Below are 26,270 nucleotides of genomic sequence, written 5' to 3'. Positions count from 1 at the left end.
CATGAATGGCCTAAAGTATGTACAATGCTGAACTCAAATCTTCTTGGGCAACTTGGCAAATCCAAACCAAGTGGAAGGTACTGACCTAGCAATTCCATTCTAAGACGGAGTAACTCTATTCATCAGATATCTGTATATGCAAAAATGTTCTCTCTAGCATTTGTAATAGTGAAAACGTAGGCAAACCCTAAGTGGTTAAATCAGATAGGACTTTTCCATACAATGAAACACTATGCAGCTGGAAAAGAACTAGCAAATCTGAAAGTGCTGATAAGGCGAGCGCTCCAAGATATGCTGCTAAGTGAAAAGGCAAGATGCTATAAATAGTGTACACAGTGCACGTTTGAGTCCATGGTTCAAAAAATAATAATAATAATATGGAGAAAAAGTCTAATAGATTATTCCAGAGTGATCCTGGTGTGCCCCTAACCAACAAGTGACTGGGTCACACCTCTCGAAGCCCCATCTCCCCTCCTACAAAAAACAAGGATAAGAGTTAACACCTGCTGGTGGTGTTACTGAGAGGATTAAGGGAGAAAATGCATGTAAATGGCCAGCACCTCTCCCAGAGTGAGTACACAGACATATATTTGTTCAAATAGAAAATGATTTCCCTTATGACAGGATGGGAACAAAGATCATTTCACTTTTTTTTAACCCCCATTTTAAAATTTATTTTGTGAATGAATTCAAATTTACAAAAGAGTTGCAAGAATAATACAAAGCCGCTGTCACCAATTGTTAACATGTGCCATTTTTGCACTACCCCCTCAATTTTTTCTTGGAACATTTTATCTTTCTTTACCTTAAATACTTTTAGCATGTATTTATTTTTTAAAAAATATGTTTTTATTGATTTCAGAGAGGAAGGGAGAGGGAGAGAGAGATAGAAACATCAGTGTTGAGAGAGAATCATTGATTGTCAGTATGTACTTCTTAAAAACAAAAACATTCTCTTAGATAACCAAATACAATTATCAAATTCAGGAATTAAACATTGATACAATATTCTTGTCTAATCTATAGTTGTGTTCAAATTTCATCAATTGTCCCGATAACGTCCTTTTAAAAAATTGTGATAAAAAAACCCCTACATAACATAAAATTTACCATTTTAGTGTAAGTTTAGTAAAGCATATTCACATTGTTGTGCCAAGAATATATTCTATAGCAATTTTGTACCTCCTCCAGGATCATACATTGCATTTAGTTAACTTGTCTTTTTTAGTTTCTTTTAATCTGGAAAAATTCCCGACTTCCTTTGTTGATGACTTTCATGACGTCGGTGTTTTGAAAAGTCTAGGCCAACTGTAATTTTGTGTGTTTGCTATGTGCTTTTATACTAAAGGAGCTAATATGGAAGGTATGATTAGATAGATGGAATCATAGAAATATCCATGATTTTTGTTTTGTTTTCTGTTTTTGGTAAAAGAGGACCTGGGGTTTGTCTCTTCTGTCCTTGGGCTTCCTGGTGTTGAGTTGTATAAGTTCTTTATATATTTTGAAAATTAATCCCTTATCAGATGTCCAATATGTTCTCCCATACTGTGGGTTCTCTTTTCTTTCGTTAATGGTTCTTTTGTTGTGCAGAAGCTTTTTAGCTTGATGTAGTCCTATTTTTTATCTTTTCCTGAGTTTTCCTTACCCTTGGAGATACAGCGGAGAAATATTGCTGTGAGAGATAGCTGAGATTTTATTGCTTATGTTTTCTTCTAGGGTTTGCATGGTGTTGTGACTGACATTGAAGTCTTTTATCCATTTTTAGCTTATTCTTGTGTGTGGTGGTCTAGTTTCTTTTCTTTCTTTTTCTTTTCTTTTCTTCTTCTTTTTTTTTTTTTTTTTTTTTTTTGCATGTGCCTGCCCAGTTTTCCCAGCACCGTTTATTGAAGAAACTATCTTTATTCCATTATATGCTTTTGACTCCTTTGTCAAATATTAATTGACCATAGAGGCGTAGGTTGATTTCTGGGTTCTCTATTGTGTCCCATTGGTCTATATGCCTGTTCTTATGCCAGTATCAGGCTGCTTTGATTATAATGGCCTTGTGGTATAGTTTGATATCCAGTATTGTGAAACTGGATAAAGAAGGTGCAGGGATGAACTAAAGACCATATATGCATACTGCCTGGACACAGACAATAGTTTGGTGAAGGCCAAAGGAGGGAGAGTTGGGGGTGAATGGAAGTGGGCAAAAGGGGGAAAAGAGGGATACCTTCAAGGATGTCAACTTTAAAATTTTTAAATAAAAAATGCCCTTGAGCAACACACAGGATCCTTCTGTATCTCACCTGTTTCAATGTCAATCTCCTGGTTGTGAGACTGACTGTACTATAGCTTTGCAAGATGGGATCTGTGCCTTGAGAGAAACTGAGTGAAGGGGACAGAGACCTCTCTGTATGATTTTTTACAACTGTATGTGAATCACAATTATCTCAAAATTAAAAGTTTCATTTTTTAAAACTGTCCTTTGGCATTTCAGAGTGAAGGGACAACCCTTCTGCTAGAGAGAATCTGGCCCCTTGGTGAAATTCCCAGCAGGAATCCTCACGCCTGAGAAAGGACTTCTTAATGAACTTCTTTCACTTGCAGGGATTGGGGGAGGGCGGGTTCCTTTGCTTTCTTCAGGGACATTTTAAAGTGAATGAAGGGAGCAAGGTCCCTCATTAAGGATGAAATGGGAACTGTTGGGGGCAGGGTTCTTTAGAAGGGTGGCCTGGCCCCAGGTCTGCATTTCCTGCTACAATGTCACATTAGCAGTAATCACTGCTCTTTCCTTTATCCAAGAGTGGACTGTGAACGAGAATGTTGGAAACACCATTTTTATCTACTGTTTTTGTCAGTTGAGACGTTGTTAATAAAACTGAAAAATCATAAAGACCTAAATAGGCAACCATGGGAATTCTATGTGGGTATGCAGTGGCATTTTATGGTGTTTCTGTACTACTTACAATGAAGCCAAGAATGGTGTTGTCTGAGAGTCTGAGGCCTTCTTTTAGAGCACTTGAACTTCTCCTTGGGGCTCAGGGGATGTGGGTTGTGGGCAGGATCAACCTGCTGCCAGGTGCCTGTTCAGGCTGAAATGCTAATTTCTTGATGTTCTCAGAGAGATCAGTTATGGCCTAGCCTCTCCCTACTTTGAAAGTTTGTCCATCCTTGTGCTATTTTGAACCCAGAACCTGGGAACATAGTATCCCTTGACCCTTCTAGGAGTTTCTCCCAAAGAAACAATCAGATATGGCAAAAGAATTGTGTGCAAAGATGATTTTTGACTTGTTCTGTTTATAAGATTGGAAAATTGGAATAATAATAACAAAGATGTATTGAGCACTTAACATGGGCCAGTTGCTGTGCTGTTTTACAAATATTATCTCATTTCATCTTTTCTAGTAGGTTCTATTAAATATCTTCTTTTTTACAATTGTGAAAAGAAATGGAGGCACAGAAAGGTTAGTAATTTGCCCAAGACAACATAATTAGTAAGTGGGGGAGACAAATGTGTAAACAACAGCAATAACACAATGTAATAAGCATTAACATTAAAATAATATGGGCAACAATAGGCAGGCAATGCAAAGTATTAACATTATACATGCTACATATTTGGGTGCTTAAAATAAAGCCCTATACAGGACAGGCATTTAAAAAATGCTCATTATTTGTACTTCAAACTTAAATGTTCCCAGTGATCACCTGGAGATCTTGTTTAAAAAATGCAGATCCTGAATCAGCAGGTCTAGGGTAGGCCCCAGGTAATGTCCTTACTGCTGGTCTGAGGACAGCATTTTGAATTCAGGGCATGGGAGAGCCCTGAATATATAAAAACAAGACAAATCACTGAAACCCCAATGACCTGTTATTGGAAAAAGACTATACGATAATAGTTACTCATTGCAGTGTTGGCCTACAGTTTCAAATGAATTTCTTTCCCTTTCTCTGTTTTCTGTCACATAAGCTGATCAAATTCCACAAATATTAATTAATTAATTAATTAATTAATTTATTTTTAAATATATTTCTTTGTTGATTTCAAAGAGGAAGGGAGAAGGAGAGAGAGAAACATCAATGATGAGAGCGAACCATTGATTGGCTGCCTCCTGCACACCCCACACCGGGGATGTAGCCTGCAACCCAGGCATGTGCCCTTGGTCAGAATCGAACCCGGGACCCCTCAGTCCGCAGGCCGATGCTCTATCCACTGAGCCAAGCCGGCCAGGGCCCACAAATATTTATTAAGTGGCTCAGCACCTGTCACTGTAGGAGTAGAAATAAAGGAAATCCAGTGGTTTCCTCAAGGATGTTTAAAAAAGAAAAAAAAAAAAGGCTAAAATAATTTAAAGAAACACACTTTAAATGGGTGCATTTCATTGTATATAAATCATAACTCAAACAAAGTTGATTTAACACTTAAAGATATAAGTAAATATAATGCTCTGACAGGGATCTTTTTTAAAAGATTAAAAATATTTTAAAATAAAAATTCCTGGATAGTGAGTCAGGAAGTCTGAGTTCACTCCCTGTCTGTCTGTGACTGGAAGGCTTACTCTCTTCCAGGTACCTTGAACTTGGAAACACTTCCTACTTCTTGGCATCAGTCAGTGATTTCACACACACATGGATTTCACGTGTGGGTGTGCCTTCCTGACCAAACTCACTTCCCCCAGGCCAGGCTCTGCATCTGGTTTGGTCACAAGGTCTCCCAGCACCTGCCCTGGCATCTGCCTCACAGTGGGCACTCAATAGTATTTGTTAAATGAATGCATGAATGAAATAATGGTTAAATGGGAGGAGCTTAGCCTCTGGGTAGAAGACATATTTTAAAAACATATATTTTTATTGATTTCAGAGAGGAAGGGAAAGAAACATCAATTTGAGAGAATCATTGATTGGCTGCGCCCCCTACTGGGGGTCGAACCCGCAACCCGTGCATGTGCCCTTGACCAGAATCGAACCCGGGACCCTTCAGTCTGCAGGCCAACGCTCTTATCCACCGGGCCAAACCAGCCAGGGCTGGGTGGGAGACGCCTTGCTCACACCCGCAAAGAAGGGAAGAAGCTCTTGGGCTTGGAGCTGAGGCCCTAGACTGCAAGGAGCATGCCTCCATTTCCCAGCGGGGAGCTGGAGAATTCGAGGGGCCCTTGGGCAGAGAGCCTGGGGGTTCACAGGGCTGCAGTGATTAGCAACTGTCCCAGGAGCCTCCTCCCCGCACCTGACCACTGCCCTCCCTGCCACTACCACCGCCCTTGCGCGTGTGTGTTTTGTTCATCCTCACCTGGTATTTTCCATCGTTGTTGTGTTTTTTAGAGAGAGTGTAAGGGAGAGAAACAGGGGTGTGTTGGTTGGTTGCCTCCCGACCGGGCCAGGGCAGCGCTGGCACAAGTCCGTTAGGTCAGTCAGTTCCCCAAGTGTGGTCCCAGGGAGCTGGTGGGCAATGCCAACTCCCAGGCTCCACCCCAGCTTTTCTAATCTGAGACTCCGGGGATGGGACCCCTCATCTGCCTGGAGCACCACCCCCCCCCAAGATGCTGATGCAAGTTCCAGGTTGCGACCCACGGCCCTCGCTCCTCCGAGAAAGCCCCCGGGGACACGGGCCGCGCTGTCACTTCCCGGTCACAGGCCCGGCCCGGAGGCCCCGGCGGTGAGAACCTGCCGAACAGCGACGGCAGCCACGGCAGCAGGGCCTCCGGTGCGGCGGGTGCGTTCTCAACATTCAGGGGAATCGCCGCCCCCGGTCACCTTAGGGCCCGTGACACTGGGGCTCGCCAGCCCGGCTGCGCCCGGGGCCCCCAGCGGGAGAGCCGGTCGGGATCCCTCGTCTGGCCGCTGGAAGCTCCCGGGCATCCACGGGCGCCGCGGCCACCCAGGCGCCCCGCCCGACGCCCGGGAGTTCGCGCGGGTCCGCGGCTCTGCGGGGCGGCCGCCGGGGGAGGAGCGAGGCGGCGGGGGCCGTGGCGAAAGTGCGGCTGCGGAAGCGCGGCGAGGCGGCGGCGGGCGAGGAGGAAGCGGCGCGGAGGAAGCGGGGGCGGCGGAGCTACGAGTCCGCGGGCGGAGGACGCCATGGGCCGCCTGCACTGCACGCAGGGCCCGGTGCCGGAGGCGGTGGGCGGCGACATGCAGCAGCTGAACCAGCTGGGCGCGCAGGTGGGCCCGGCGGGGGCCCGAGGGGGCGCCGGGGGGTGCGGGCCGCCTGGCGCCGGGAGCGTTTCGGGGAACCGGACCGAGCCGCGTCCGGGGTGCGTTGTGGCGACTCGGGGAGCGGCTGAGCGGCATTGGGGGCCGAGGCGAGCTTGGGGGGCCGAGGGGTGGGGGGGCACTTCCGGGACGAGCAGAGTTTGCGGGGTCCCCGAGGAGGGCGTCTGGAGGCTGAAGGGAGTGTGGGGACTGAGTAACAGGCCGAGGGCGCTGGGAGGCCTGGGGGGCGGAGCGGTTTGGGGCCCGGGAGGGACTGAGGGGTCCTCGCTGCCCGAGGGAGCGGGGCGGGGCCGGGAATCGGGGCTCCTCGGGCCGTGGCGTCGGGAGTCGCCGGGCCGGCCTGGGGCTGGGGGCCCGGGGCCGGGGGCTGAGGGCCGGGGGCCGGGGGCTGAGGGCCCGGGGCCGGGGGCTGAGGACCGGGGGCTGAGGGCCCGGGGCCGGGGGCTGAGGACCCGGGGCCGGGGGCTGAGGACCGGGGGCCGGGGGCTGAGGACCGGGGGCTGAGGACCGGGGGCCGAGGGCCGGGGGCCGGGGGCGGGGGCCGGGGGCCGGGGGCCGGGCCGGTGAGGACGTGCCCCGCCCGCACCCCCAGCTGGGAACCGCCGGGTGGTCCCGAGGCAGAAGCCCGGTGCCGTCACCGCAGCAGGGCCGGCCTGGAGGGTGCAGCCTTCCCGGCCCCGGGGCCGCCCGCCTGTGCCGGCTGATGCCCCTGTGCGGCCGCCAAGGCCGCTAACGTGACCCCTCTCCCCGCCGCTGCAGAGGGACGGCTCGGCCCCCACCGGGCCTCTTTCTCCGCCGCACCCCCCACCGCCTACCAGGTTCTCACCAAGTGCTGACCGTTGTCATGCCAGGCGTGTTCTCAGGCGGCGGCGTCTCACAGAAACAAATGGCCAGCCCGGCCGGTGTGGCCCAGTGGTTGGCCGTTGACCTGTGAACCGGGCGGTCACACTTGGATTCGGTGGTCGGGGCCCATGGAGGGGGTGGGGGGTGGGCTCCACCCCCAGGGGTTTGTGCAGGAGGCTTCTGGCCTGTGGATCCCTCGCCCTCCTCTCTGAAATAAAATATATATATATTTTTAAAAAAAATTGCAAGCCACATGTCTAATTCTTCGTTTTCTAACAGCCACATTTAAAAATTAAAAAGAGCCTGGCTGGTGTGGAGCGTTGACCTATGAACCAGGAGGGCACGGTTGGATTCTCAGTCAGGGCACATGCCCAGGTTGCGGGCTCCATCCCCAGTGTGGGGTGTGTAGGAGGCAGCTGATCGATGATTCTCTTTCATCATTGATGTTTTTATCTCTCCCTCTCCCTTCCTCTCTGAAAGCAATAATAAAAATATCTTTAACATTTTTTTTAAAAGAAACAGGAAATTAATCTTAATGTTTTTTAAATCCACTTTATCAAAATATTATTTCAATGTGTAATCCCATAAAAATATCAGTGAGATATTTTACTTTTTGGTGCTAAGTTTTCTGATTCTGGTGTGTATTTTACATTTATAGCATGTCTCAGATTAGCCTAGCCCTTTTAAGTACTTTATAGCTACATGTGGCTGTGGTTACTGTACTGCACAGCGTACTACTAAGTGCTTTTATGTACACGAACTCATTGAGTCCTTGCAACCACCCTCTCAGGTAGGTACTATTATAAATCCCATTGTACAGAGAGGACGCTGAGCCGAAGAACCGTTAAAATACCTGTCACTTACTGAGCCAGGCACTGTTTTAGGTGCTTTATGTGTTAACCCTAAAAGTTAGTTACTAGCTTTATTCCCATTTTACAGATAAGAAAAACGGTTCAGGGAAATAAAGGGACCAGTTTTTATTTGTGTGTTTTGTAATATTTTTTTCCTTTTTTTTTTTATTTGTAGAGAGAGAAGAAGGTAGAGAGAGCAAGAAACATCCACCAGTTGCCTCCCACATGCACACACCCTTAACGAGGATGGAGCCCAAAACCTAGGCATGTGCCCTGACCTTTGGGTGCACCAGAAGACACTCAGCCACCTGAGCCACATCCAGCAGGGCTAAAATGACCAGTTTAAAGTCAGGCAGCTGGGAAGTGATGGAGTCAGTAATTCAGGACCAGACACGTGATTTAAGATCCTGGGGAAATAAACACACTGGAACAGAGCTTTGTAGATGAACTCCCAAACTAGGTAACTTAGCCGTTATTTATGTGTCGTCGTTTTCTGGAAGACTTCCACTTAGAGAATAAAATAGATTCTGCATCCAAAAAACTTTAAGCATCCACCTGAAGCTAATATAATATTGTATGTCAACTTTAATAATAAAAAACCCCACAAAACTTTAAGCTACTGGATTATATGATCCCTAAGGTCACCTCCAACTTGGCAGTCATGGAAAATAGAAACCATTTCCTTTAATATCAGGGCTTGGCACATTCTCTAACTTTGAAACAAACTCTACACCTTTACCTTTGTTTTTAATACAGAAAGCTTTTTCCTGATAAGCAACTTACCAACTTTGGGCCATTTTTTCTTTTGTTGAGTGATCAGACATTTTCTAGTATCCACTCTATTATCTGAATTTATTTTGAAGTCCATGGCCTAAGACAGTGATGGCGAACCTATGACACGCGTGACAGAGGTGACACGCGAACTCATTTTTTTGGTTGATTTTTCTTTGTTAAATGGCATTTAAATATATAAAATAAATATCAAAAATATATATCTTTGTTTTACTATGGTTGCAAATATAAAAAAATTTCTATATGTGACACGGCACCAGAGTTAAGTTAGGGTTTTTCAAAATGCTGACACGCCGAGCTCAAAAGGTTCGTCGTCACTGGCCTAGGGCTAAAGGAGAAAAGGAATCATTTTGTTAATATTGGCATCACCATTTATTGTTCATTCAGTGGATATTTATCTGAATGCTTACTACATACCAACCAGCCACCACCAGTGAGGTTTACAAAGGCTTAGTGGATGCACCTATTGTGCTGGGGCAGTTGTGATCTGAGAGAGCAGGTAAAAAATGGAGATGCAATATAGTACTAAGTGTATCTGCATATGCTTTCTAATGCCTATGATCAGTTCTAGGTAATGTGGAGCCTTGAAAATAGGTAGGATTAAAAAATATTCATTTTTAGAATGGTTATGAGAGAGGAAATTCAGAAAAATATAAAGAAGAAAATAAATGGCCTGCAAGCCTCTCACCTGCCTATAATCGAAAGCAATACACACACATTAGAAAATTCAAACAGTATCTAAAAGTATGAAATAAAAAACAAAACACCTATTTCTCTTGTCCCCAGAAATAGTCATTTTAATAGTTTCTTGTGTATCTGTGGAGGAAAAAAGGCTGCCATCTGTCATCACATGTAGGTATCCTTAAAAAAAATTTTTTTGGCATAAAAGGGAGTGTTTGATATTCCTTTAAATGGATCTCCATAATTTATTTAGCCCGTCCCCTATTAAACACTTACATTGTTTTCAGTTTTTTGTTTTTATGAACAATGCTGTCAAAGATCTGCTTTGTGTAAATGTGTCTGGGATTACTTTTTGAACATATCTGAAGGGTGTACTTGCAATGAAATTGCTAGGTCAAGGGACATGGTCATTTAAACATTAGATGCAGCCCTAGCTAGGTAGCTCAATTGGTTAAGAATTTTGTCCTGATATTCCTAGGTTGTAGGTTTGATCCAGTTAGGGCACATGCAAGAATCAACCAATTAATTCATAAATAAGTGGAACAACAAATTGATATCTCTTTCCTTCCCTCCCATTTCTCATAAATAAATAAACTTTAAAAATTAGATGCAGATTGCCAAATTGTCCTCCAGAAATGTTGCTCTCTTATCCTCTCATCAGCAGTGTGTGAACATGTGTATTTTCTTGTACTTCCACCAGAACTGATGTCATCAAACTTTTATTATTTCTAACTTTTATTTTTGAAGATCTCATCAGTGAAAACAACAATCATATTTCCGTGTTTTACTAATTTGCATTTTTTAAAATCTGGAGTGACTTTGAGCATTTTTTCATATGTTTACTGGTGAGAATAGTTAAGATATTGACTTAGTGGATAGTCACAGGCAGGTGAGCATTCCAGGGAGAGATAGCTATGCTGGTACAAAGGCAAAGAATGGGGAAAGTATTCAAAGAAGATTTATTCTATAAATACTTACTGTGCCCTTACAATGATTAAGGTGCTATCACCATACAAAGCCATACAAGGCATCTCTGGGAAGACTTGTTCTTGTTCCTTATCTGGATTGAAAATTCTAAGTGCCCCTAGGTAAAGTTCCAAGGGGGAGCCTCAGAGATTAAGAATCTGGATAGGTCCCTTTCTTGATGGGAGTTAGTATCCTGGTATCTTGTCCTAGGTTTTGAAGGACAAAGAGGGTTTGAGCAAATGAAGATAGGGATGGGGGTCTGTAACAACTGACAGACCAGATTAGCTTGAGGCCCCTCTTGAGAAGTGGGGGATGAGACCTCACAAGGGGGTTGAGCCTGACTGCTAGGCTGAGGCCTGGAAATGGAAAAGCGGTTGGAGGGCTTTTCAGCTGCCCTATTTTTGTTTATTTTTAAGGCCCTGAGTAGCAGGAAATACAGTTGGCCAAAGATCTGATAGTTCCACAGATTTGCAGCAAAAATGTAAAGAAATAAAAACTCATGAATAGTTTAAGGACACATTCTCAAGCCCATCCTATTGTGTTTACTTTATAGAATCAGCAGCTAAGCAAGGCTAATACCCAATATCACAAATATTGGAGAAAGACAATGCCTGATTCAACATTGGTTAACATGTTTCCAGGTTATATTAAAATTTTGAGACAGTAGACACTTCCAGGAGTGTAAATCTGTACAACTTATTTGCAAGGCAGTTTGGCAAAATTTTCTCAGAATTTAAAAAATGCATATATCTTTTGATCTAGGATATGTTTTAAGAATTTATCTTTTGTCCTATATAATAAAAGGATAATATGCAAATAGACCAAATGGCAGAACAACCAATTAAAAGTGTAATATGCTAATGATATGCTAAGGCTGCTCAACAGCTCGCTATGGTGTGCACTGAACACCAGAGGGGCAGACGCTGTGACTGGTAGGTTAGCTTGCTGCTGGGGTCCGCCTGATTGCGACTGAGTGAGACGGGCCTGACATGCCCTGGAGCCCTCCCACGGTCCCTCCCCAGCTGGCCAACCTCCCGTGTTCCTTCCCTGCCCCGATTGTGCACCAGTGAGGTCCCTTGGCCTGGCCTGCACCCTCTTGCAATCCGGGCTGAGGGACCCACCCTCCCCCCATGCAGTGCACGAATTTCGTGCACCAGGCTTCTAGTTGTTTAATAATACCAACAAGACCCACACAATAATGTTCATCTTTAGAAAGCTAACTTATGCTAACTATACAGTTGAATGCCATGCAGTTGTTAAAAGAGTTGGGTACATTTATATCTGCTGAAATGATTGATCTCTATGATAAAATTGAGTGAAAAAAGGCAAGGTGCTGGGAATCGGTTTGTATTTAAAATAAATTAAATGAAAATAAAATGATGGGAAAGCCACAGAGGTGTTAGCAGTAACTACTTGTGGAGAGTGGGGCAGAAGTGTGGGCAGGGAGAAAGAGAAATGTTTATAATCTTTTATACTAGTTGGGTCTTTTCAAAACCTTGCACCTGTATTGGTCTTATATTTTCAAAAGACTAGTGTGGTGTGGTTTTTTGTTTTGTTTTGATTTTGATTAATTTTAGAAAGGGAAAGAGAGAGAGAAAAACATTGATTTGTTGTTCCACTTATTTGTGCATTCTGACTGGGTGTCAACCCCAGAACCTTGGTATATTGGGACAGTGCTTTAACTTACTTAGCTACCTGGCCAGAACCTCAAAGACTAGTCTTTAAACAGAATACATTTTAGAATAAAATAATACAGAGCTATGCCAGGAGTTTGTGTGGAATTTAGTGGCTCATAGCAAAAGGGGTAGGTGCATTTGATAATCATATTACATATACAGCTTTAGGGACTTCGAGCTGAAGTCTCTGCATATAATTTTGTTTGAGTTGTATTGCTTCAGGAAGGTAGATCAAATAGTATAGTGACTATAATTATGGCTATGATAATTGCTACCATTTGTTTAGCCTCTAGCTTGGCACTGTACTGGAGGCTTTGCATATGCCACCATTAGTATGTTCTGGAAGCTAAGTATTATTACCTTTGTATTCCCTGTGGGGACTGAGACACAGAGAGGCTAAGTGACTTGCCCAGAAGCACATGGTGAGGTAAGTAGCAAAACACTGATTCACATCTGGGTCTTTTCAACTCTTTTCTACACTGTGCACACACTGTCCATTGGGAGAGATCATGGTAAAGTAATGGTAAATGTGTCAGTCTGCTTGGGCTGCTATAACAAAATACCACAGACTGGGTGGCTTTAACAACAGACATTTATTTCTCACAGTTCTGGGGGATGTTAAATCGAAGATCAAGGTGTGAACAGATTTAGCTCCTGGTGAGAGCTCTCTCCCTGGCTTGCAGATGGCTGCCTTCTCATGTGTCTTATAGAGAGAGCTCTGGTGTCTCTTCCTCTTCCAAGGAATTTAGGGCCCTACCTTTATTACCCCTTTTAACTTTCTTTACCTCCTCACAGGCTCTATCTCCAAATACAGTAATAAATTCAACATATGAATTTTGGGGGACACAAACATTCAATCCTTAAAAATAAATAGCAATAAAGAGAAGATTCACATGCACAAAATAATAAGAGACTGGTCTAAGACAATGTAAAATAAAGTGTTAAACTTTACTGTTTTATTATATATATCTATATTTTGCGCGCGCGCACACACACACACACACACAATGTTTCTATGGGGGAAGCCCCCAGAAATATGGGTAGACAAAACAGAAGAAAATAAAAATTACTCCAAATCTCACCACACAAAAGTAACTACTTTTGAAAGGGTACAGAAAAAGTTTATAGGGTATGTTATCATTTGGGGGGGGGGACGGGGACGATTTATATATTTGGATTGGCTTATGTTTGAATAATAAATATGTGTAAGTATAAACAAACAAACAGAAGTAACTGCTATTAATGTTCCAGTGAACTTTCCTTTTAGGCTGTGTGTGGGGGGTGGGGGGGGGGGCGAGAGGGAGAGTGTTGGTTCTTTCGTATATTTGGACCCTTGAGATGTATGTGTGCATCTGTGCACAACACACTCTCTCAATATATATCTCCCAAGTATCCCAATAAAATATACAAGTTTTTCAGACAATATAGGAACACAGATATATTGACACTGGTGGTGGATATTGTAAATATTTTTTAACTCTAGGATGATCAAAACCTGTGTGTTATTCTTTCTCTCTTAATGGTCTATGATTGGATGGAATGTGGGAACACTGACCAGGGGTAGAATTTTACTGATGTTCTGTGTTATTCTTTTCACAGCAATTCTCAGCCCTGACAGAAGTGCTTTTTCACTTCCTAACTGAGCCAAAAGAGGTAAGTATTTTGTGATAAGGAGAGTTCCTGGATGTGGGTCTACAGTACTGAGATGCTTAGAAAGTGACAGCCTCGTTTGTGCTGTTCCCTTTCTGCAGGTGGAAAGGTTTCTGGCTCAACTCTCTGAATTTGCCACCATCAATCAGATCAGTCTTGGTCCCCTCAGAAGCATCGTGAAAAGCTTCCTTCTGGTTCCAAATGGTGAGTAGCCTCTGTCAGCAGCTGAGGTCAGAGACATTACTTGAACATTCCTTCAGTTCACACAGAGTAGACAAGCGTGTTCTGGGCGCTGAGCCAGAGCATTCAGTAGCAAACCAGACATGGGCGGGAGTCGCAGACGCGGAGGGAAGCCAGGTCAGTAGATAACCCTGGTAGAGTATAATAGAGCTGCAGTTCAGAGTGTACTCTGCATCCCGGCTTCAGCCCCCAAAATGTTATCTAGTCCTCTACACAGTAAACATTTAGAAACTTTTGAGAGTAAGCATTTAGAAACTTTTAAAGCAATTTGACAAAGTCTCTTAATTCTAATAGAGTTTTTAAAAATGGTGCTTGGTGTTTTTCTTTTAAATGTGGTAAAATATATGTAACAAACTTTATTCTTTTAATCATATGGGGCATGTATGTTTGTTTCCTCTCTCTCTCTCTCTCTCTCTCTCTCTCTCTCTCTCTCTCTCTCTCTCTTTTCCTTCCTTCCTTCTTTCCTTCCTTCCTTCCTTCCTTCCTTCCTTCCTTCCTTCCTTCCTTCCTTCCTTCCTTCCTTCCTTCCTTCCTTCCTTCCTTCCTTCCTTCCCCTTACCAGAGGATATTTTTTCCATTGATTCTTTTTTTTTAAGTTAAATTTATTGGGGTACTTTGGTCAACATGATCATATAGGTTTCAGGTGTGGGTTTCTATGTCCTCCTCTTAGAGTAGGAGGGAGGGAAAGGTTGGGGGCAGGGAGAGACAGAGACAGAGAGAGAGAAACATCGATGTGAGAGACACATCGATTGGTTGCCTCCCCAACTCGCCTGACCAGGGCCGGGGATCGAACCAAAGCCCACGTACTTGCCCAGAACCCGAGACCCTACTATCCAAGGCCTGATGCTCTAACCACTTAGCCAAACCAGCAAGGGCTCATTTCCTATTTCTAAGAATTAATTTTCATTGTATTTTACAAAAATATTGATCTGTGATAGATTGAAAACAAAAAGGCGCAGGTGGTTTGAGAAGCAGAGTTTGCCTAGGCCTAGGCCAGTTAGGAAGTTTCTGGCCTGGAGGGAGGGGGCAGAAAGAGGTGGCTGCAGGGATGTCTGTAGCACTGTGTATGAAAGAGAAATTAGAAACCATTAAATGGACTGGCAACTGGAGATTGGTGTAAGGAGCTGTGGTCTGTTTTTACCAGGCAACATTATGGTGGTCAAGAATTCACAGTTCTGAGTTAGATGGACCTGGGTGTGAATCCCAACCCCAACCAACATTTCCCCCAACTCCAAGCTAAGGCTTTTTTTTTTTTTTGGTGTGTATGGGGCGGAGTGCGGGGGGTGAGGCTTGCTTTGAAGATTGAGATCTTGTAAATAAAATACGTAGCGTAGTACCTCAGTAAAAGGTTGTTCTTGTTTTTCAGATTATGTAGTAATTTAAAAAGATGTTCTTGAGGAAAATGTAATGACATGGAAAACCTTTCACAATATACTGTTTAAAGTAGTACTTTACAAAACTTTCTATCACAGTGGTATTTTTTGTAAAGGAAGGGCGGAAGGATGAAAGGAAGGAAGTGAATGTTAACTGTGGCTATATCTAGGTGGTAGGACTGCAGGTTGTTTTGATTGTTTATTTTTGCCTATGTACTGTCTAAAAATTTGCTAGAATTAATTTGGTAATTTAAAGTTAACTTTATTTAAAGAGAGGCAACATTTGTGCCCAGTCTGAAAGAATCAATAAATGTTGACAAGGTTGAAAGTACACGCTGGGTGAGTAAAACAGCATTCTTTGTTTGCACAGTTTAAAAATCATGAATAACCTGATCTCCCCAGGATTCAGCCAAATGGTGCACTAAAAGTTGGGGGCTTAAATTTGTTTGTTCCTGTTGGGTGTCTTTCCGTATCTTAGTGCAGATCCTTTTCCTTTGCCTGTCTTATGCTCCAGAAGTTCTGGAGGCTTGAATCATAACATCATTGAGGTTTTTAACTGTGAGATTTTATGATCCTTTGTGTGATTCTTGCATTTTTTAAAAAATTTATCTTTATAAATGTTGAAAGTATTACAGATTTCTCCCCCCCCCCCCCCCCAATACCCTCATGGAAGGTTAAAGGCATGTGAACCACAAGACTGGGTGGGAACTTGCAGTCTTTTAAACACAGGACTAAATTTTCATTGCAAACTTAAAACAGTGCAGAGCTACTGAGAGTCAAAAGTGAAAATTCCCTTTTACTGTCATCCCACTCTTGTCAATTCTAGATTATTCTAGAAATAATCATAATATAATTTTGGTGTATGTCCTTTTGTATTTTTACATACACTGACAAACTTACATGCAGTGATGGTAGCAAACCATAGAATAGCTATGCAGCTTGCATTTTTTTCATACCTATCATGGAGATATCTCCATATCAACTGCATTCTTCTGATAACTGTAATACCTTGGACTAAAAGTCTCATTTTTTAGTTAATCCATTTCCTATTGCTGGACTTTTAGTTGTTAGAAACAATGCCAGTGAACATTTGTGTGCTCACCATATGTGAGCATTTCTGTAGGACAGGTGCCCAGAGTGCAGAACCAGCAGTGTTTGCTGTCATTGTCAAGTCTTACACCCGTGGAAATGGGTTTGTCTGCAGGTGGAGACCTGTTTACACAGTAACTGTTATGGACACTGCTTTTCTGGAGACCTCTGTCTGGTGTTCCTGCCTCCATTCTTTCTCGTCTCTGCTCCCTACGCCACTCCATCCTGTCCAACTGCCCCCAGGCCTTCCCAGCCTCTGAGCTCCAGCCCCTGTGCTGCCCCCTTCAGAAAGCCTTCCTCAGTCTGCAGTCACCTTTGTTCCGCACAGCAACAGATCTGGGTGGTGGTGTTTACTTGCATCTCTCATTTTGAACATAATCATTTACTTTTCTATTGTTCATACTGCTTTGTATGTATTTGTCTCGTGGCTCTAACAGATAGCTAATTCCTTAGAGTCAGGGGCTGGGCTTGTACTGTTTTCTGAACTCAGGGTTACAAGTTAATGACATAGAGCAAGTGCTTAGTACATGCTGGGTGAGTTGAACTGAATTTGAGATATCCTGTGACCCTCCTAGGAGATGCTGGGTGTTTCTTAAGCAGGAATGATTATAGAAGGTCATCGTATATAGGTGCAGAGAACACTGAAGAACTCACAGCATGTCAACCAGACCTGGGCTTTGGAGGCTCACTGGATTTGAGTGTTGTTCACGTCACCTAATGTAATTATTTGACCTTGGACAAACCAGACTCTTGGAGGCTCAGTTTCTTATCTGAAAAATGGAGTAATAAGAGCAGTTTATGGCAGTGGCATTAGGAATAAGTGAGTTAATATGTGTAAAGCACTTACTACAGTACTTGCTAAATTTTAGTTTTATTTGTTGATAGTTCGGTTAGGTTCAGCCCCATGCCTCAGTATCAGGTTATGCAGTAAAATTTCCCTTTACCTAATGGAGAGAATTTGAATTCACTTCTTGGCTATTGATGCTCCAAAGCTTTCAAGCTTTTCAAATTCTAGTACTGAAGTCTCAGATTTGCTGTACTTCTCAGTTAGCTCTCAACAGACTTTTTTACTGTTCTTTTTGTTCCCAGGCAATCTGACTTTTGTCTTCCTGCAGAGTTTTCCTACTTGAATTCTCCGTTCTTGAGTGACTCCTAATCATTTGCCATTGTAGCTTGTAAGTCTCTTGGCCTCTTCCTCAAATCTTGATCTTGTGTGTCATTTTCTTTCCAGTCCCCGAGTCTGCATCCCAGAGCAAGGTCTTGGCGCTTTGTACCTTATTGTGGCAGTAACAGCCTCACTTCCGTCTCCCATCCCAGATTCCAGTTTGCCCTGGAGCACGCTTATACCGTTCAACTCGGAACATGCTGCTCCTCTCAACTATTTACTTTACATAATGAAGTCTGCAGTCCTTAATTTGGTATTCAAGGCCTTTTTAAATCTGAAATGTAAGACTCTCATCCTCTTCAACTTCGCTCATCCTCTTTCTGCCTGTGCAGTTAGACCTCACTGTAGAATCATAGCTTATTAGAGCTGAAGGGGCCCGAAGAACCCTCCAGATCAGTCTTTCCCAAATTTGTGTTTTCTTTTTGTTAATCCTCAGCTGAGGATATTTTTTCCATTGATTTTTAGAGATAGTGGAAGGGAGGGAGGAAGAGAGAGAGAGAGAGAGAGAGAGAGAGAGAGAGAGAGAGAGAGAGAGAGAGAGAGAGAAGAGAGATCAATGTGAGAGAGACACATTTTTTTTAAAATATATTTTTTATTGATTTCAGAGAGGAAGGGAGAGGAAGAGAGAAATAGAAACATCAATAATGAGAATCATTGATCGGCTGCCTCCTGCACGCCTCCTACTGGGGATCGAGTCTCAACCCAGGCATGTGCCCTTGACCAGAATCGGACCTGGGACCCTTTGGTCTGCAGGTTGATGCTCTATTTACTGATCCATACAGGGCTGGGCGAGAGAGACACATTGATTTGTTTCCTCCCACACATGCCCTATCAGGGCCAAGGATCAAACTTGCAACCCAAGCACGTGCCCTTGACTGAAAATCAAACCTGCGACCCGTCAGTGCATGGGCCAACGCTCTAACCACCGTGAAACTCTGGCAGGGTCCCAAGCTTGTATTTTCATTCAGAAAAGGCTTCAGCAGCCAGACAGTCAGAAGAGACTGTCTCTCCACCTCTCCAGCCTTGGGACCTGCTTAACCAGTATCTGTGAAACAGTTAATCCTGGAACTCTTTCTTTGTTTTGTCAGGATGGGGGGTCAGGTAAAAGCTTTAGAAAATGCTAATCTAGTCTAGTCTTGGTCTTGGAGATACAGAAACAGAGTCCTAACAGGAGGAAAGCAACTTGATTTAAGATCTTGTAATGCAGAAACTGGGGCTAGAACCTCCCTCGATTGAGTTAAAGCCTAGTGGAATTTTTTAATGTTTATCTTATACTATTTAGTATGTAATTCTAAAAGCCCTGACATCAGTTACTCAACCCATGTCCAAATTGTTTCATCTGTATCCCACACACTTCACCTGCTGCTCTATAAACTGGATTATTTTAAAGCAAATCTTAATCTCTCAGACATCATATCATGATGAATTCCTAAATACCTAAGTTAAACGCTTATCAACTACAATGCCATTATCATATCTCAAACTAGAGGCCCATGCACGAAATTTGTGCTAGGGGGGAGGGGGGCCTCAGCCAAGCCTGCGCCCTTTCACAGTCCAAGAGCCCTCAGGGGATGTCCGACTACATTTTTAAAAAATCACCCTGTACTTAATTTTCTTACTAACTCCTTTTAAAGTCCCCTCACTCTCACATTCTGCTTCTTCTTTTTATTTAACTATCTTCCTGGCCGTCTTCCTCCCATTCCCTGCCCGGGCCGCCCCATCTTCTAGTCAACAAAGTACACTTAATGTGCCACCAACCTAACCCTGGCCAGTGTCTTTGGGGTCCAGCCCTTGAGGGCGGAAGTGGTACCCTCCTTAGAGTCCGACTCCGCCCCGCCTAAGCTGTGCCTCCCCTCTGGGTGCGGGGCGCCCGGTCCAGCGAGGGTGGCTGAGGCCCGCCCGATCCCGGCACTGTTAAGTGCCTCCGCCCGGAAGGCCTCAGACCGTGCACCCCTCCGTCCCAACTCCCAAGGGCCCGCTCCAGTGGCCACCGCCCTCCTCCCACGTCTGGGCAGGGCTCCCTGCTCCACGCCACCTGTGCCCCACCCCCCGCTGGGCACAGCTGCCCCACCCCCCCTGGGCCAGAGAGGTCAAAGCTCACTCACCCTCTTGAAGGTGAAGCCAGCCTGCCCCGATTTCCTCCAATGATTTTTAAAGAACAATTTGCCCTGGCCGGTTTGGCCCAGTGGATAGAACCTCAGCCTGCGGACTGAGGGGTCCTGGATTTGATTCTGGTCAGGATTCGATTCATGCCCAACACGGGGCATGTAGGAGGCAGCCGATCAGATCAATGATTCTCTCATCATTGATGTGTCCATCTCTTCTCACTCTCTCTTCCTCTAGTTAGCATTGGAGTTGTCAACAGGGAATCAAATCCACGACCCATCAGTACAAGGGCCGGCACTCTACCCACTGAGAAACAGGTCCGGGCACAGATTCTGTATTTTTAAGTATGCCTGGCAGAGGTAATGCAGGATGGAAAAATTGCCCTTTGGTCCCTGCAGTTGGGAGCGTTCGTGGTCACTGTGCAAGGGCCCTGGACAATTCATTTAATTGCCTTTAAAAAAAAATTCTCTAGGCGGGTCAGAGGGCGCAGGCGCGGGTCCTCAGACCTTGGGCCGCAGGCGCCAGCTTGGAGCCCAGAGGTCAAGCGGGATGGCGCAGTCCAGTGGCGGCGCCGAGGAGCCGAGCCAGAGCGGCCTGAGCTGGGAGCCGGAGGCAGGAGCCATGGGCGGCGGGAGCCATGGGCGGCGGGAGCCATGGGCGGCGGGAGCCATGGGCGGCGGGAGCCATGGGCGGCGGGAGCCATGGGCGGCGGGAGCCATGGGCGGCGGGAGCCATGGGCGGCGGGAGCCATGGGCGGCGGGAGCCATGGGCGGCGGGAGCCATGGGCGGCGGGAGCCATGGGCGGCGGGAGCCATGGGCGGCGGGAGCCATGGGCGGCGGGCGCGTGGGGGCGCAGGCTTGCAGGCGCCAACAGATGCGGGCAAGAAGGCTTTAGCCGACATGCTGCAGTTTGTAATATTCCTTGAATTCTTTGCTTGGGGCCTGTTGACAACTCCAATGCTAACTAGAGGAAAAGAGAGTGAGAAGAAATGGACACATCAATGATGAGAGAATCATTGATCTGATCGGCTGCCTCCTACATGCCGTGTTGGGCATGAATCGAATCCTGACCTGGCTGACTTGACTGAACTTCAAGAGGATGAGCTCTGACCTTTCTGGCCAGTTCTGCTGCAGCCTGCGTGCCGGGGTCTCGGGGCGCCGGGCTGGACCCGCCCCAAGCTCCTTGGTTCGCCATGCCCCGCGCGATGCCGCGATCCCGCCGCTGGAACCATGAAGGCGAGAAGCGCAGCTAGTGGCCGCCAGGGGCTGCCTCTGCGACCCGGGCGCCCAGACCAGCGGCCCAACGGCCTGAGCCCGGAAAACGCCTGCCCAGGATATTATAGGAAAAGCGTAGTATAAGCTAGGGAGAGAGCTTAGGGGTTCTAGAGGCCATTTCATGCAGGGCATTGCAATAGCTTTGGATTTCAATGTAAGTGCAACCAGAGCCATTAGGATGATTAGAGGATTTTGAGCAGCAGAGGAGAGACATGGTCTGAATTAAGTTTTTAACAAAATCGCCTTGACATCTAGGCTGCTGTGTGAATGCACCAAAAGCAGCCCACAGTTCCTGACTTTTTCTCTCTTCCACCGACATTGCTAATGAACTTCCCTTGTTCTCAGTGTACTTTTATGGGGGTTTTTTGTTTGTTTTGTTTTTTAATATATTTTTATTGATTTCAGAGAGGAAGGGAGAGAGAGAGATAGAAACATCAATGATGATAGAATCATTGGTCGGCTGCCTCCTGCGCGCCCCTTACTAGGGATTGAGCCTGCAACCCGGGCATGTGCCCTTGACCAGAATCGAACCCAGGACCCTTCAGTACATAGGCTCTATTCACTGAGCCAAGCCGGCTAGGGCCTCAGGACACTTTTAAATGAATCTGTTGGGTGAATTTTTGGCAGTGCAATTGTTGACTATGTACATTTTACAAATTTTCTCCCCCAAAAGCTTGATATTTATTTTCCTGATAAAGGTTTCAATAATGCCCACTTCAGAGTATTTTGGGATAATCAAGCAAAATGTTGGGTTTTAACTGGATAAATAAATATGAAGGAGCTGTACATGTGATAGTTTGAGTTCATTGGATTGGCTAGGAAGTGACCCCCTTCTTGGAATGCTTTTATGGCCACAGTTTCCTCAGGTCTTGCCTTTTTTAAATTTCCCTGTGGCTTCCTTGCTCAGACTGATTTTGGAGATAAAAGATTTCCTCCCTTTGTTTACATGGTTTATTTTTCAGGGACAACAGCCATTAGGAGTGAGTTGAGGGTGGGGTGGGGACTTGGTGTTAGGGAATTACTTCAGAGCCCTCCTTATTCTTTAATCATCTTCTGGAAGACTAAGAAGTGGAAATTTCTAGACCGGTTGCCAAATTGTGACTCTAGGCTGTAGCCTTCAGGTTAAACATTTAGACATTCAGATTGCTGGCAACACTTAGTTTTCAGGAATTGGAGCTTGTGGGCAGAAAGAGCAAAGCAGCCCCCACTGGAGAGTTCCAGAATTTCTGAGGGGAAGGTTTGATGCGCCTCTTGGAAGCGACTTGTGAATTGTAAAGGCCAAATATTGAGCCCATCTGGGTGTACTTCCTGCAAGCTGGTTTTCTAGGGCAGCACTGTCCAATAGAACTTTATTTTGTGTGTGTGTGTTTTAATATTTTTATTGATTTAAGAGAGGAAGGGAGAGAGAGAGACAGAGATGGGAACATCAATGATGAGAGAGATTCATTGAACAACTGCCTCCTGCACACCCCACACTAGGGATTGAGTCCTCAGCCCCGGCATGTGTCCTGACCAGAATCAAACTGCGACCTCCTGGTTCATAGGTTGAAGCTCAACCACTGAGCCACGCTGGCCAGGCTAGAACTTTGTATGTAGATGGAAATGGTCTATAATCTGCACTGTCCAGTATGTATTGTGGCCACTGGAGTCATATGGCTATTAAGCACTTGAAATAGCTAGTGGGGCTGAGGAACATAATTTAAAATTTTATTTAATTTTAATAAATTTAAATAACCACACGTGTTTAGTGGTTATGTATTGCACAGTGCAGTTCTAGGCTGTTGCCCCTATGCCCAGCCCAGCATTGAGCTTCCTGCACTTTGCTCCAGGAATCTGTGGCGTTCTTCTTTCCTCAGATCAGGTACCCCCACCCCTAAGTTCACAAAACCTTTTCCTCTGTCTCTAATGTCTTCTATACTTTCGGGGAAGGTGGGAGGTAAACGCTTGTGTTGTACAATAAACAAAGTGGTTTGTCTTGTTCTCCACCTGTCTCAATGTGACTTTTCCCCCCAACTGAATTGAGATCTTCACGGAGCAACTGAGTTTTGCCTATTCCTTGTGTCTTCTGTGTTGTATAAGTTGTGCCCAATAAATACTATTAACTGATTAATTGATTTGTCCTTTGTAACTGATTTCTTCCCTTTTTCCCAGGTGCCTTGAAGAAGAGTCTCACAGCTGAGCAGGTCCGAGCTGATTTCATAACTCTGGGTAGGTCATCACCAAGGTTCCTCAGAGTGACAGGCCTTGCAACTCTTTCGTATAGTAATGTCTCCCTATGTTCTCTCATAGGTCTTAGTGAAGAGAAAGCCACTTACTTTTCTGAAAAGGTATCATAATTCCTCTTAATCAAGGTTAATTAAGATCACTTGTTTTTATTTCACAAAAAGAAACAAATGGAAAATGCCAACTAAGGAAAAGTCATCAATCTTTATGTGTCATCTCCCCAGCTTAATGTTTTTTATTTGGTTTCATGCAAATGACATACATCCAGCTTTTAAATTGCACTATTTAACACATTTGTAATTTTTGTGCATTTTTTAGTGCACCCCACTGATCTGATTAAATATTAATGTCATACTGTTGTTGTTCCAACATAGATTAAATCTGGGAATGAAAGAAAAAATTGATATTATCTTCTGTGCCTTCGACACTCCCTCACCCCCCAGATCTGTGCATCTAGACCAGCCCTTGGTTCTGCTTTCTTCCCACTGTCTGTATAAAAAACTAAACATTGCTGTGGGGGGTGGAATGAAGAGGGAGAATTTTTCCCATTGTTAAGACTTTGGCTTTTTGTTTTTGTTTCAGTGGAAGCAGAATGCCCCCACCCTTGCTCGATGGGCCATAGGTCAGACTCTGATGATTAACCAGCTTATAGATATGGAGTGGAAATTTGGAGGTAACTAGTTAGAGCCGGTCTCGGGTCCTTTGGGTGATGTAGGGTTGGGTTGCAGAAGCTTTCAGATAGCTTCTATGGGGAAGAGGTTCCCTCCATCCTCAAACACCGTTGGGGCCAGCAGCTACCTCTCTGTATCGCCATCCATATTCCAGCAGCTATTTCTACCCACGGCTGTTGATATGTTGACTTCCCGAAAAGCACATTTTGCTGTCCTCATACTCACCCCCATTTGGCTTCTGCTGCACAACCTGCAAGATTGGGGTCTTCAGGGTGGGTCCTCAACCAGCCGCTTATTAGTTTTCTCTTTGTATCATAGTGACTTCTGGCAGCAGTGAACTGGAAAAAGTGGGAAGTATTTTTTTACAAGTAAGTCTTCTCTTGATTGTTGAAAATGGGTAGATTTTTGACTTGGTTAAAAATTATTAAACCTACATTGGGTTTCTTTAAATATCCAATTAAATGGATGGCCCACTGAAGTGCCTCAGAGCAATGTGGTCAGCCAAAGACATGGTTATCAACATGCTTACTTTCAGATTAATAGGATCCAGGTATTATTCTTAAAAGTTTGATTGCACCTGTAATCATGGGACTTTTTAGAAGTTTTGGTGGACAATCCAGACTGCTCTTGTAAACCCTCAATTTAGAAACTGGATGCTTTGATGTTTAAGTGAAAGTTCAGGTTTCAAAAATTTCTTTGCCTAGTTGTCATTTTAATTTAAATTTTTGTATTTCTTCTTTTTAATCAGTTAAAGTTGGTGCTTAAGAAAGGAAATCAAACTGAAAATTTATATATAGGTGAGTCCAAATTCCCATTTGAACCTTTCCCCTTTTTCTCTGTTCTCTTCACTCAATGGGCTCATGTAGCCCACCACAAATAATTTCTTCCAGAAAAAGTCATTACTAAGTTATAGTATAACCACTGCCTTTCCTCTCATAAAAGATGGTACAAAGATACTTAATAAGCCGCTGACAAGTTGGAGACCCCAGAGTTGAAGAACCTTTCTGAAACAGGGGGCAAAGGAATGGCAAAGATTGAAGAGCAAGAAGCTCTTACAGTAGAAGTCATTGTATCCTCCTAGTGCCCTTTCATCTCTGTGCCCTGGAGTTGGGCCGTTTTAAACCTCCTTCCTTTTTTATGGGGCTGAGAACTTTCCTATATTCAAGGCTCTCAGTTTTTTATTATGACCAATTACCCAACAAAAGCTGCCTGGTTATACTAAGCCAAAAAAGAAAAAAAAATCCTCTGGGTGGAAATTAATTTTCTTGGATGATTCTGTGGAGTTGGAAACATTTACCTGAAGCTGCTTTTTCTTCCCCCAGAGTTAACCTTGCCTCAGTTCTACAGCTTCCTGCATGAGATGGAGCGAGTCAGAACCAGCATGGAGTGTTTCAGCTGATTTCTGTCCCCCTCATCTCCACCTTTGCCCTCCCCTGCTGCCTCCGCTTCTGTGGGTGACTGCTCTGAGAAGCACCTTACTCAGGCCAGTGCGGCACTGATTTGGTCCTCCTTGCTTCTTGGGAGCCCAGGTGCAAAGGCTTCTGAAAAACAACAGGATTAAGTACTTAAAGAGCCCTACACAATTACTCTGTAAACTCTTTGTTAAGGCAACCTCCACCACCTATCACCCAGGACACTTATTTGATATTCAAACAGGCTAGCATCTGAGATTCAGGGAGGAAATAAGTGAGTTCCCTCCCCATCAAAGTTCCAGAGTAAACAAAAGGTGCCATCACTGAAGATCCAGGCTGATCATCCTGTATTTCTGTTCTTTCCCTCTAAAAAAGCAAGGGCTTGTTTATGGCTGAGGAAGAGGCTGGCTCTGTGAATGACACATTAGGAATCCCCAACAAGATTTCTACACTCTGTGGTTTTGGTGATGGTGCACTGCTAATCAGTTTTTTGGTGGTTTTTTTCTTCATTGTTGGAAGTATTACATATGTTGCTAATCAGTTTTTAATAGGGCAATTATGTACAGATACATGTTTGGCCTACTCTGAAAAGAACGGAGGCAAGACTATCTTCATTTCTGGTTTTCCCTATTGTGTTGTAATGAAGCAGGCCTTTTTTGAGACTATTACAGCTTGTTTTGGTTCAAGCTGACCACCTTTGTTGGTTAGATGATTAATAAAAAAGGTTCCAAACCAAAGGTCTGCATCCAGTTGTCTTTGTGTGTGGAGTAAAGAGTCCTCTGCCTTGCAGAGAGTTAATGATCTGATCTTCAAAAATTACTTCCCTGGTTTTGGTGAAGGCCCTGGGTTTTCAGTGAAATTAGCTGTGGTTCGAGGTTGGAATTTGTAAGAGCAGTTCAGGGGAAACTCAGGTTAAAAACATGAAAAGCAGAGCGTATCACTGCTTTGTGTTGAGCTGACCTTAGCCCCCACTCTAGCATGTGACTTCCTCCTATCTCTCCCCTCAGAAATTTTTTTTAAAAATTAAATTTTATTTATTGATTGATTTTAGGAGCGAGGGGAAGGGAG

General features: G+C 44.4%; 1 protein-coding gene across 2 annotated transcripts; it reads left to right on the top strand.

The window, feature by feature from the left end:
• Nucleotides 1-5,946: 5,946 nt before the first annotated feature.
• COMMD7 (COMM domain containing 7) lies at nt 5,947-25,939 on the top strand. 2 transcript variants are annotated; one of them, XM_059705861.1, is made up of 9 exons: nt 5,947-6,138; nt 13,598-13,651; nt 13,750-13,852; nt 23,048-23,104; nt 23,186-23,223; nt 23,702-23,792; nt 24,109-24,158; nt 24,539-24,587; nt 24,733-25,088. In XM_059705861.1, exons 1-9 carry the CDS (start codon nt 6,055-6,057, stop codon nt 24,783-24,785), a joined length of 579 nt encoding a protein of 192 aa, XP_059561844.1. In that variant the 5' UTR covers nt 5,947-6,054; the 3' UTR covers nt 24,786-25,088. The 2 variants fall into 2 exon arrangements, with proteins under 2 accessions (XP_059561844.1, XP_059561843.1); XM_059705860.1 differs by lacking the exon at nt 24,733-25,088 and adding an exon at nt 25,113-25,939 and having other exon boundaries at nt 5,952-6,138.
• The last annotated feature ends 331 nt before the right edge of the window (nt 25,940-26,270 follow it).

Source organism: Myotis daubentonii, chromosome 8 (assembly GCF_963259705.1).
Source record: "Myotis daubentonii chromosome 8, mMyoDau2.1, whole genome shotgun sequence".
Taxonomy (NCBI): Eukaryota; Metazoa; Chordata; class Mammalia; order Chiroptera; family Vespertilionidae; genus Myotis; species Myotis daubentonii.
Note: the sequence above shows the minus strand (reverse complement) of the source record. Positions and strands in the feature narration are given on the sequence as shown.